Consider the following 13156-nt stretch of genomic DNA (forward strand, 5'->3'; position numbering starts at 1 on the left):
GGGTTGAATTAGAGGATTTAGAGAAGATAATGAATCATACCTCTCAGAATAAAATTGTTAGTGAAATAATGTAACAATCTTGAACTTACTATACTTGTATTGAACATACTTGTTAAAAATATATTTCAACGACTTTAATGCAATATTTTGTAAAAAGTATATTTTTTAGTATTAATATTAGTAATATATTATATTATATATTTACTACTAATAAAATATAAAATATTATTTATATATTAACACGAGTTTCGGATCGGGTTCGGATTCGGATCGGAACAGAACGGGTTTCGGGTTTTCGGGTCGGGTTCGGAACGATATGCCTTAAACCCAAACCCGACCCGAAAATGGTTCAGGTTTAAAAATCAAACCTGAACCCGAATCCAAACCCGAAATATTCGGGTTCAATAAAACCCGATCGGATCGGTACAGATAGAGTATCCATCGGTTCGGTACAAATTGTCATCCCTAGATCTCGGACTTATGTTTGAATATGCGTATCCATATATGAAATATTAGACAAAACGAAGTAGCAATTACGATCGAACCATAATTTTCATTATTTCTTTATTTTTTAAAAAAATCTTATTTTCACCAAAATTAGGGAGCACGCGGGGAGTAATTTTTTTTATAAAAAAATATTTTGCCAATATTTTCTTTTTTTTCCCTAAATACTCCTTGTTATTTTGTGTATCATATTTTTCAGATGACCCGTTATATTAATTTACACCACTAAAGATGGATTAGTCCAATCAGGTTAAAATAAAAATTTCAACCTAATTGAGTTTGGTCAAGTTCAAATCATTCTTGTGGTGTGTTTTAAAAAATTTCTACAAATGCCTTGGTTTCTAAGAAATTACATATTTACGTGTGCAACAAAGTTACTATGTCCACCAAGGTAACGTGATTCAACTATTACTCGTGTATACACAATCTTGCAACTTCGTCGTACTGCACATAAGCTCAGATATAGAAATCGGCCGATAAATCGCTCAAAAATCGGTCAAAAATATTTGTCTGATTTGACCGATTTTTGATAAATCGCCGATTAATCAACCAATTTTATCAAAAATCGTCCAATAAATTGTAAATCGGTACCTCAACCGAATAATTCCGATTTCCGAAATCTGTAACACTGCACATAAGTTAGAAAAAGTCCATATTACGATAATAAAATGTCATATAAATAAATTATTCATTAATTTAAGAATCATATATACACAAAAGAATATTTATCCTGTCCATGTTTCCAGAATCAAAATTCTTTTTGACAACATTTTGGTACACACAATGATTCATCACTGCGTGCGTTACAAACAACACCGTCTAAATTTCTTTTACTCCTTCCTAATTTACAATAACGGCGTCAGCGTCCCACCAGGTCTCAACATCACTCTCCGTCAAATTACTTAACGGCGTCCTAACGTTCCTCAAGCCCCTCATTCTTAACTCGCCGCCGGCGATGCTTCTGGCGACATTGCCACTTTGTGGGCCCCATTCAGCACAAACGACCGGAAAGTCATTTGAAATTCTCCGGTCATATGCACCCAATACAAATCTATCATTTTCAGCCATATCAGCTAAATAAACAACTGCCGGAGATGATTTTCCGGCGGCCGGAATCTTGTTTTTTTCCGCGAAAAAGTCGCTGATTTTCAAATCTTTTTCGAAACCCCACGTGGAATTTTCACTCTCCGATGAATCTTGGAAGTCTAAGTTGAGCCCAAAGCTGTCCCACAGCTTGACAACACTCTTTCCGGCAGAAAAGTCCGACCAAGAAAAAGAATCTCGCCGGAGCTCCGGCTCATCCTGACTGTCAACTGAACTTTCATCATCTGTTTCATCATCGTCATCGGAAGGAGTTGATAACGTGTCATCCTCGTCGTCGGAGAAGTCAAAATCATCGTCGAAGCATTGAAGAAGCTGTTTAGAAGAAGAGCGTTTGATTGATCTGACCCTGATGATTATATGTTTGATTCTAGTTGAAATGCTTGTGAAAGTAGCGATTAGAGCTATTATTAAAGCACCCCATTTCCATAAACTGTTGTATACATGAGGTACGCGGACAACTGGTGACACAAAATCACTTATCATGTTTAGCTTTGTTAACTCCATTTTATGTTTTTGTATGCGGAGAGAGAGAGAGAGGGGGAGAGAGATTTAAGGAGGAGAGGAAAGAGAGAGAGAGATAGATGTTAAGGGAGAGAGATAGATGTTAAGGGAGAGAGAAATGAGAGAGATTTTAGGAGGAGGATAAGAAAGGAGGGAGGGTTTCGGTTTTATAACGATTGGTATGATGGAGGCTTGAAGTAAATAATTTGATTAATTGGAGGTGATGTGAAGTGGCAGGTTGTGAATGGATGGATAGATAAAAGGGAAATAGGACACGTCGGAAAAGGTCTAAAAAGAGATTGGAATGGGAGAGTTAGAGTAGGAGACTAGGAGGTTAAGATGGGAGCTGCAGTGTCATATGTGACTCAGGTTCTGATTTGTTTTATAACCACATATTCGTATGTGGTAGGTTGATGCGTTTCAGAGCTGCTTTTATTTTTTCATTGACACGTGGAAAATTTTCTACATTCAGTGAAATGTGGTGGTTAATTTTTGCAAATTAATTACTCCCTCCGTCTATTTGCCCGGTTTGATTTTTGCATATATTTTAAGGTGCATTGATTATATAGTTTCGTTAATTATTTTTTTTAAAAAAAAATTATGAATAAAAATTTAAAATTTAAATATTTATTTACAATTTTTTTAAAAAAATAATCAATAAATCTATGCGATTAATACACCTTGAACTACGTGTAAAAGTAAAACTGGACAGATAAATTGAGACGGAGAAAGATATGCAAGAATTCTTGACCTCCCATTAGAGAAAATAAAGTTGAAAAATTGTACCAAATTTTTGTTAGCCGGTTAATTTTAATCTTTTATGGAAATTAAATACGAAAATAATTTTTAAAAAATTAGAACAAAATCAAGTTTCGGCTGGCTTAAAATTTTACTTAGTAAAATAAGTAATATGCTAAGATAGGAGACATGTAAAATGCTAAACTAAAAATGTACACCAGAAATCGTTGTTGGATATAACTTATTTTTTGTTTTTTTGACAAAATTGTTGGATATAACTTGACGGGACAGATTTCTACAAAATACAAACACGTTCAATATAATTCGATAAGTGTTGAAAAGCCAAGCGGCTTTGGCTTTAATTCTGACGTATGTGGACGAAATGGGGTTTTATGTTTTGTTTGGTACCTCATCAATCATTATTACCTATCATGTACTTTGCGTAAGGGGCAACTCATATTACATCCACCGCATATAATTTCCTCGGAGGATAGAAATTTCAGACGACAGCTGCGAGCATGACCTTTGGCTATATGACTATATAAGCAGCACAACGTGTTGATTTCATCTACCTTGAAGATATGTATAAACCATCTCCTACCAATTTTGAATTCGATTATTGAATCACGCCGCGTATTAACAATTTAGTTGAATCTTAAACTCACACCTATATTTCAGTTTTTATAATATGCTAAACCCTTGATAACTAGTCACTTCCGTCACATTTTATGCGATTTGTTTGGACTAGCACCTTAATTAAGAAATTACAATTTGACTTTAATATGGGCCGTATTATCTCATTCGTGTTAAAATAAATATACTATATGAACGTTTAGTTGTGATAATTTAAAATAAATACTATAATTGAACGATTCTTTCTTTCTAAAATATCAAAAAAATATATATATAAAATAAGAGGAGTAAGAAATTAACATACTTATGAATAATTTTTAAATAAGCATATTTAACGAATTGTTCATGACTAGTGCCTTATGAATCTAGCCCAAGACCGATTTTAGGCATAACAATATTTAATATTGAATTATTATTTTTAATTATGTCCATAACACTAAGAAAATACGAAACAAATACAAATGACAGTATTTTTTTTGAGCTGAACCATAATGTCCCGAAGCCAGGCACCCATTTGTTTTAGCACCGTCCATTCATACAAAAAAGGGGCAGTGTTTATTATAGTCCTGTGTCAAACTTGGTGAGGCAGACAGGGACAAAGAAGCAAGTATAAATTAGTATTAGCCGCTGTAGTTGGTAGATCTTAATCAAGATAACCCTTTAAATTTGCAGCATATTAATTACTCCCCCACTCCCTTTTCGATTGTTTATATTTCTGAAAAAAGTGTGTGACACATATTTTAAGTTGTATAAAAAGTATAATTATGTAACTTATTTTTACAATTTTCTTTTTCTGAATAAAAGTTGAATGTTTTAATTTTTATTCAGAAAAACAACATTGTAAAAAAAATTACAGAATTATATTTTATATGCACTTTAAAATGTGTGTCGGATGCTCTCTAAAAAATATAAACAATTGAAAGGGACGGAGAGAGTACGATTTATACAATGGCTTATATTAGGCCATCTCCAACAGTTGTGATCCAAAAATCCAAATTTGGATCAACAACTAATCCAAATACTGATCCAATTTTCTGACCAACTCCAACAGTTGATCCAAATTTCTGATCCAAATTACTTTTTACATATAATAATATATAAATATCATATTAAGCAATTTTATCTTAAATTTATAATTTAATCATTATTAACAATTTATATAACATTTCATAAATTAATTAAATCAAAAAAATATACATAAAAATATTAAAATTGTGCACTTAATTCACGAAAAACACATTTATTGCAATAATTAATATGCAAAATATCATTGATACACACTAATTTTCCGAATTAGTATATTCTTCCCACAATTGCTCAATTAATGCATCTCTAATTGCAATATGTGCCTCTTTATTTTTATATTTTTATATTTTTAAATTTTAATATGAAATTATATTTTCTCATTATTTTAAGTTTTATTTTAAAATTAAATTTTATTAACTATTAATTATATTATGTTATTGATTAAATAATTAAATAATCAAAAATCAATTTAAAATATCATAAATTACAAATAGCAAAATTATTATTTTATATTAAATCAAGTGATTCAAATTTGGATCAGTGAATAGTACTGATCCAAATTTTGATAAGTGAAGATCCAAATTTTAATTACGATTGGAATGAAATTTGGGATAATCTGCCCCAAATTTTGATTTTTGGATCACTGTTGGATTTGACTAGGCTCAACCGCTCAAGGGGTCTATTCTGTATTAGAAAGCGACAGAAGATGTTGCATGCAGATTATTTAATATACTCATCATCTCCGCAACTAAATGAAGGATGTCCCATAAGAAACACCATATAGAGTCTTATGTTTGTATTCAATGCTTTTTCCTCCTCAACCATAACCTTGTAGACAGCCCCAAATTTTTTTAATATTATATGCACCCATCCCCCAATCATTTAATCTAATGCAGGTGTGCAATGCGAGGGCAACACTATTTGTTGTATATTTATGTAGTGTTTGTTTAGTGTGTGTCTGTCGACTCGATAAATTCGAACTCGAACTCGACTCGGCTCGAATTCGAGCTCCATTACTTTTTATTATAAATATTTATGTGTTAACTAATATATGTGTCATTCAATTGTTTAATAAAATTATTTTTATAAACTAATTTACTAATTTTTCATAATATATTGGCATTATTAGGTTTTTATTATATTTGGTAAAAATTTTGAATTGAATTATTTTGTTAAAATATATCTAATTATATTTTTATAGTTAAATTTTAAAGTTATTTTCTTATTTGCTCATTTTTTTGAAAAATGAAATTTTTGTTAAAAAACTAAGAAGAAAGTTAAATGTCTAGGAAAAAATCATGGTATTTAAAATAATACAGCATAGATTTGGCCGCTTGATGAAAAAATAGGCACTTTATATATTACATATTGTAACAAAATTACAATTTAAAAAATCAAATAAATTAAGGATGGTCAATATCACAAATTCACAATCGACAAGAAAATTAGATCATTATAATCAATATATTTAAAATAAATTAATAAGTGATAAGTTACATCAGCCCATATTATCTTTCAACCGGTCAATTCATGAATCACTCGATAACTTTTGCATATATTACAAAATTACACAAAATCACTTGTTCCAACATGATCATAATTTTCGAGAATTTTTTATTATTGTTAATATCCTCGTATTTTATTTAAGATAAATTTAAATGAAGATAAAATGTATTTGTAAAATATGTATGAATAGTTGAGATCGAAATATTGTTTAACTGATTGAAAAAGTTGAGTATTTAAAATATTAAGTGTGTTGTTATTTTTATTCTTCTCGTATTTTATTGTCATTTTAAATAGAAAACGAATATTTTTAGGTTGAACTTGAAAATAAAAGAACGTTACGGATAATTTTCATGAAATCAAAGTAAAAACTCGAAAACTCGATAATAACCCCAATAATCTTGAAAACTCGATAATAATCTATATAAACTCGAAAACTCGATAAACTCGACAATCCGTTAAAAAACTGGATGTGATCGAACTCGTTAAAATGGGATAAGCTCGAAAACTCGTTTAAAAACTCGAAAACTCGATTAAAAACCTCGATCAGATTGAACTCGTTAAAATGGAATAAGCTCGAAAACTCGTTTAAAAACTCGAAAACTCGATTAATAACTCGAAAAGCTCGAAAACACGCGAGTAGCTCGAACTCGACTCGTTTATTATCCGGGTCGAGCTCGAACATAGTTTTCAGTCTCGATTTTTTTTCGCTCGACTCGACTCGATTAAAAAAAGTTAGAACTCGAATTTTATAAGCACAAACTCGATTCGACTCGAATTACATCCCTGAACCAAGATCTTTACATCACATGGGTTAAAAAAGATTACATCAAGTGAAAATTCTTAAAAAAAGGTTATGATTATCAAACCATTTTATAGCTATAGCCTATAGTAGATTATTTTTAATAACGTTCTTTTTAGCTTTATTTTAATGATATAATTAATGATTTTTATGACATTAAAATGAATATTTAAGGTAAATACTAAAAGTTTTTGAAAAAACGGCTTTATTTATTACAAATATGACGTATTAAGTCTAGAAACTTGATCTCTAACTATTTATAACATATTAGATCTTTGAGGAGTTAGTTTTTGAAATTTTGTAAGCCCCTGCTACATTAAATTTATTAGATAAAGTTAATAGTAATAGTAATTTAAAGCTCGAGTCTGAGCTCCACTCAATTATTATTGATCTAGCCAAATTCAAATATTTTACAAGTCAATTACGCACGGCTCACAAATAGTTGGACTTATTTAAACTCTTGGTTTCTTAGTTGGGAGTGATGATCGTGCTATCTCATACTTTTTTCATGTGTCATCATCTCAAGTAATTATGTTATTGACTCGTCAATTTGTCTAAAAACTAGATAAATACAATAACATAATATAGAAATATAATGCAGCGCCATACCTCAAAAATTTTGAAGAGTGGGGCAAATATACTTCTCAACTAAAAACAAACACTAGTAACTTCATTTTCATTTGCCTAGTCAAACTTAACATACCGGTATGATAGATTAGTCCCCAGTTTGGATTAATTCTTCCTTGACCCTTCATCGATCATTCATAATACGAAAGACTCGTACACATTGGATAGGCAAATTGTAGGTGAAGTGCGATTAATGTCACATGAAAAATTGTTACTTGCAAAGTTGTTGGTGAGAAAAATTACAAGCGAACTAACTAATTACTCACAAGTTTTGCATTTAAAAAAACCCTGATGCAATTAAGGTTTTTTACTCACGAAACTTTCTAAATAAATAAATTAAATTAAACTACAACAAAGCTATATGGATGTAAAAGAAATTTAAACATAAAAATAATGATACAATACCCTCAAAAAAGGTTTTAATGTATGACATAACATAAAGCCCGTAATATGTGGACCGGTGGGCCTGAGGTCATGGGCTTCATGATCAATTATACACTGAAACACGCAGTCCAGTTATTTTTACATTTGTTATAGCTTCATTATAACATATCTCCAATGTTCATTATCCAACATAAACAGCGGAAGTGGGCTATAATTTTTATCATAAACCTATGCTCCAGTTTATCTGATTTCGTTTCCATTCCTTTCTGTTTCAAAAATATTGTTAACATTTCGTAAAAATGATAATTTTGGTGTTAGTTTTGCTACTTTATTTTATTTTAACTAAAATATTAACACATATATAAATATTAATACATACATTTATTTATAATTCTCACGTACGACTATATTATCATTTCACATATATATAGGAAAGATAGCAATGAGCCCGATGCTATAATTAGACCCTTAACCTAAAGCGCGAAAATTTTCCGATATAATTTTATAAGACATGATAAATTCACACATATTTACAAAAAATACACTAAATTTTATGATAGGTTTTTCAAAAAACTGACGAGTAAAGAAATATACCAACTGAGTCGAGCCATTTTTTGATATTCGAGTTCTAATTTTTTCTTCATGAATTTAGTTGAACTCGATTATCATATCGATCGATTATTGTTATTCAAATTCAAGTTTATTTGCAAAGAAGTCGAGTTTGACTTATCACGAACGAACATTATTAAGTCGAGTAGTGTAAAAGTTGTTTAATAAAATTTAATTAATTTTTTAACTTTGAACTTGTTTGTATACCCGATTAAATTAGGTCGGTAAGAAAAATATATTGAATAAATTTATGCCCGTTCCGAAAGGTTGCGGAGTATTTGCTTAAAGAAAGGTTACAATAAACTTGAAACCAGAAGAGGATGGCTTATCAAATCGAGTTTAAAAAGTCAACTAATGTAAAAGTCAATCTCAAAGCAAGGATTCGTAAAATTTGGGTTGATAAATTTATTGAATATATTTTTTATTCAAATACGAGTTTCATTCAAGTTTAACATTTGTTCAATTCTCTTATTTTTGTGTATGCAACTCTCGTGGTATCCCCTCAAATACCTATCTATGAAATTAGAATCAACTTCAAAAATTTATCGAACTTATTCTTTTATTCGAATTCAAACTTAATTCGAGTTGAAAGACTAATTCAATTTGTTAATAGTCGACATGCAACTCTCCTAGGACTCTTTACTAGAAGATACATACGTTCAAATTATACATGGTTGAATTAAATAGCCATGCATCAACCAAGATTTAAGCGCAAAAATCATCCCTGTATATCCGCAACTACATCCGGGGATTGTTTATTTAGTTAGCTCAACTCAATCCATTTTGGAACGGACCCCTACCTCAGATCACCAGCGGTTGAAAACACACACAGTATCTGCATATGCAAAGTTATACGTGTCATATTGCTTCGATCACATACACTTTATTTTTCCCAGAAAATAATTTGTGACCATCTCGATCTAGTCTATTCTGCTGAATGCTACAATCCAAAAAAGCAGGTCACATGGAATAGCCTTGGAATTTCCAAATATAGTTTATTTGCCTAAAGCTTTTGTTTCCATTTACTACAGCTAAATATCTCCCCATCTACTATCTTCATAACAAACGACTAATCTTTGTTCAATAATTGTAACTCTTTTCTTCTTTTGTTCATCATGACAACTAAAATTATTGAGAGAAGTGGAATATTTCCTCTCGATTCTTTTCCCTTGCATGGTATTTTGTTTTTAACTCAGACATGTTTAGTCAGGGTTAGAATATAAAATACAGAAATATTAGTGTCTCAGAGATTATTTCAAAAATCGTTCTAATAAGTGTATTATTTATTAGTATCTCAATAATAATATAAATCAGTCTTACGTAAATAGCAGTACTTTCACGAATAAAATCACGCTATGTGTTATTTTGAAATATTTTTTAAAATTATTCATACTGCTGTCTTTAAAATAAGATCGACCAGATCCCCGATTCATTATGCACGTCAAGATACAGTTATTGCCTCAAATAAATGTACTATGATATACTCTTTAGCCAAAATATATATATATATAAGATTTTGGGTCAGAAAGAGTATTAAGATATGATACAATATTCAATTGATCCTTCCTCATATTCATTATTAGTAGGGCTGCACATCAAAAATCGGACCAATTCGGACCGGACTAAAGACCAGATTTTTCAGAATTAAGGACAGATGAGCGGATCTGATAACTCCGGTGAGCGGGCGGCTCCGTCGTCGGCGTTCCTGGACCTTGTGCGCGTGAGAGAGGTGTAGCTGCAGGTTGGGCACCTGCAAAACAACACCGGAAGGGGGGTTTGGCTCCCACGGCGCCTCCGGTGTGAGAGTAAGAAGAGGCTTTGGAGAAGATGAAGGTATATATGTTTTTGTAACTTAGAGACTGCTGTGTATGTGTGTTTATATTTGATGGCTGCTGTGTGTTTTTGAGTGTATGAGAGTGTGTGAGTGCAAGAGTAAAAATATTTTCCAACCCCTAAACCCTTCAGTCTTGGGGGTATATATAGCCCCAAGGTAGGGTTTAGGGGTAGTTACCTCTAAATCTGGGCCGTTGGATGCTGGGACCAGAGGACGCCTGGCTTGGGTGGATTGCTTACGCGTGTCCAGGGGAGGACCACCTCCAGAGTACCCTAACGGCATCTGACACGCGCCGTGCTTGTCTGGTGTGCTGGTTGTTGATAGCTGTTATAGTCACGTGCCCACGTACCTTTGCTTGGCGGGTTGTGGGATGTGCATGTGCTTGCTGGGACTTCCCTCATTGTGGTTTCGGCCTTGATCCGGATCCGGGTAAGCAGGCGGATCCGGATCCGGGAAGTAGGATAGGCCCGGGCCTGAGCTCCTATGCTTGATTGGCCTGGGAGAGGGGGGTCTTAGCAGGTTGGTTGATCCTGCCTCCCTTTAGTCCAGGTTGACACCTACCCGGGTCTATTATGCCCTATCATTTGCCCCCCACTCCCTTATGCAGATTTTCTGGATGAGGGAGTAGATTAGGATCACATATTTGGCTTAGAGAAAAATTTCTGCCCCTGAATCTGGATCTGGTGCAATGGATATCAATCCGGATTAAAGTGTAGTAGTTTATTCAGAAAAATTTCTGCTCCTGGTTGCCCCCCAATCCGGATCTGGTGTAATGGATACCAATCCGAATTAAGGTAGAATGGCTGCTCCAAAAAAAAAAAAATTCTGCTCCTGGTTGCCCCCCAATCCGGATCTGGTGTGATGGATACCAATCCGGATTAAAGTAGAATAGCTGTTTTAGAAAAAGTACCCGGATTGGACCTGGGTGATTTTTGCTTCCAAATCTGTATCTGGATGAAAATGATCCGGATCAGGGCTCTTGATCCGGGTAGTGTGTAGTGGAATTTGAAAAGTCGAGGAGTTGTAACGTCTTTCAGTTTATTCCCTCCCACGAATTTGAATTTTTGGGTAGTTATTTCCTGAAAACTCGGCCCATAATCATTATGGGTTTTAAATGTGTTTTAATATGTATATAAAGGGTTTTTTTTGTAACTGTTTTTTCTTCCAATCCATCTCTTCCACGTGGCAGGGGGTTTTCTCTCTCCGTCTCTCTATAAAAGACTCCACCTCCCCCTTCTTTTCTTTTTTATTCTCCCAAAAGAAGCCGAAAAGTCATTTGTTTTTTCTCCTTTTCTCTCTCGCTTTTCTGCAAAACGCGGTGCTTGCGGTTGATTGCTGCCGTTGTGTCTCTGGCCTCTGCATCGATCTCCCATTAATTTGTAAGACCTTCATTTGCTGCTTCGTTTTATTCTTCAGTTTTTATCTTTGATTTTGTTCTTGCTTTTTGTTCTTCGATTTTGCATGCGTTGACTTGGTAGTAGATACCCCTCTTTTTTGCTTGTTTTTGTAATGGTTGTGTTTGATTTTGTTTGATTTTGATGTTTAAACATGTTTAGATCTGTGCTTTTTTGCTTGTTTTTGGCTGTTTTGTTGCAAAGGAAATCGTGTTTTCGGGTTCAATTTTTCTGGGTTCTTGGGCCTGTTCTTGCTGTTGTTGGCTGAAATGTATGTGTGTATAGGCGAAAACCTTAGGTTTTGCTCTTTGATTTTCAAAAGTAACTGTTTGTGGGTTAGGGTTTTGATTTTGATCCGGGTCGAGTGTATAGGATCCGGATCTGGGGGAGGTTTCTGTGTAGAATTATGACGGGTTTTTAAGGTGTTTTTGGTTTCTTTTGATCCGGGTATATGGGTTTTGTTTTAAGTTTTTTGTTGCTATGGGTCCGGATCTGGGTATTTGCCACCAAGATCCGGGTCCATGGGGGTTTTTATTTTCGTGGTTTGTAGTTAACATGATCCGGATCGTTGATGTTTTTCCGGGTTGGACTTGCATTGGTGGTCCGGGTCATTAGGTTATGATTAAATTAACATAAAGTACCTGATCCGGACCACTTAGTAAGACAAATAAAATCTGTAGGGTACAGACTAACTGACCTTCAATTTAATAGGTATATGGTCCGGACCAAGGAGCGAGCTATGAACGTATATAATTGTTATCCAAACTTTTCTGAGGAAGAGAGTGATCCGGATTCGTCTGGTAGAGAACAGATCCAGGGCGAGATGGTTAGAAAGGGGTCTGGGTCCGTGGGAACAATTACGAGCTTCCGGTTCAAGAGGCTTCCAGAAAACTCTGTTATTTTTACGCCAGAGGGCCGCTGGTCTGATATTAAGTATCATTTCGTGAGAAAGCCACCCGGGTTCGAGGATAGCATTTATTATACCCGGGTCAGATATGAGAGGCACGAGGATGGGCGCCCGGGTATTTATGACCAAGGTGCTCTGGAAGCAGCTTTTGCTTCCTTTGGGATCAGCCGGGATCATTACCAGCTGAAGGATTTTCATGCTGAGGCTGACCCGGGTGATATGGACAAGGCGATCCGGGCTGCTTTTCAATTGACCAGTGATATTGCTTGGAGGTGGCCCGAACCGTATGAGAGGATCTTCCATCGTCCTGCGGATGGTTTTGTTCCGGTTTGGATGGAGCATCTAAGGTCCGGGTGGAGCCCCAGGTGGCACATTTTTCTGAAGCACCTTTGTAAGTATGTCTACAGGATTTCTCCTATACAGATAACTCCGAATGGGATCAAGTCTATGACCTGGTTCATAGCTTGCTGTAACAAGTCCGGGCTCCTTCCTACCTTCAAGTTATTTCACCAGATTTTTTACCTTTCTAGGTCAAGCCAGAAACCTTTCTACGAGCTGAGGTTCCGGGCAGCAGAGTGCGGATTCGGTCC

The 13156-nt window shown here is 34.1% G+C and overlaps 1 protein-coding gene across 1 annotated transcript; it reads right to left on the bottom strand.

Annotated features, from left to right (window-relative positions):
* Positions 1–1175: 1175 nt before the first annotated feature.
* LOC141674093 (uncharacterized) lies at positions 1176–2465 on the bottom strand. Its single transcript, XM_074480821.1, has one exon. It carries the CDS (start codon positions 2110–2112, stop codon positions 1345–1347), a length of 768 nt encoding a protein of 255 aa, XP_074336922.1. The 5' UTR covers positions 2113–2465; the 3' UTR covers positions 1176–1344.
* Positions 2466–13156: the final 10691 nt, after the last annotated feature.

This window comes from Apium graveolens, chromosome 1 (assembly GCF_009905375.1).
Source record: "Apium graveolens cultivar Ventura chromosome 1, ASM990537v1, whole genome shotgun sequence".
Taxonomy (NCBI): Eukaryota; Viridiplantae; Streptophyta; class Magnoliopsida; order Apiales; family Apiaceae; genus Apium; species Apium graveolens.

Excerpts from the sequence above, each read along its gene's own strand:
- LOC141674093 (XM_074480821.1), bottom strand. The coding sequence starts at position 2,112 with ATGGAGTTAACAAAGCTAAACATGATAAGTGATTTTGTGTCACCAGTT.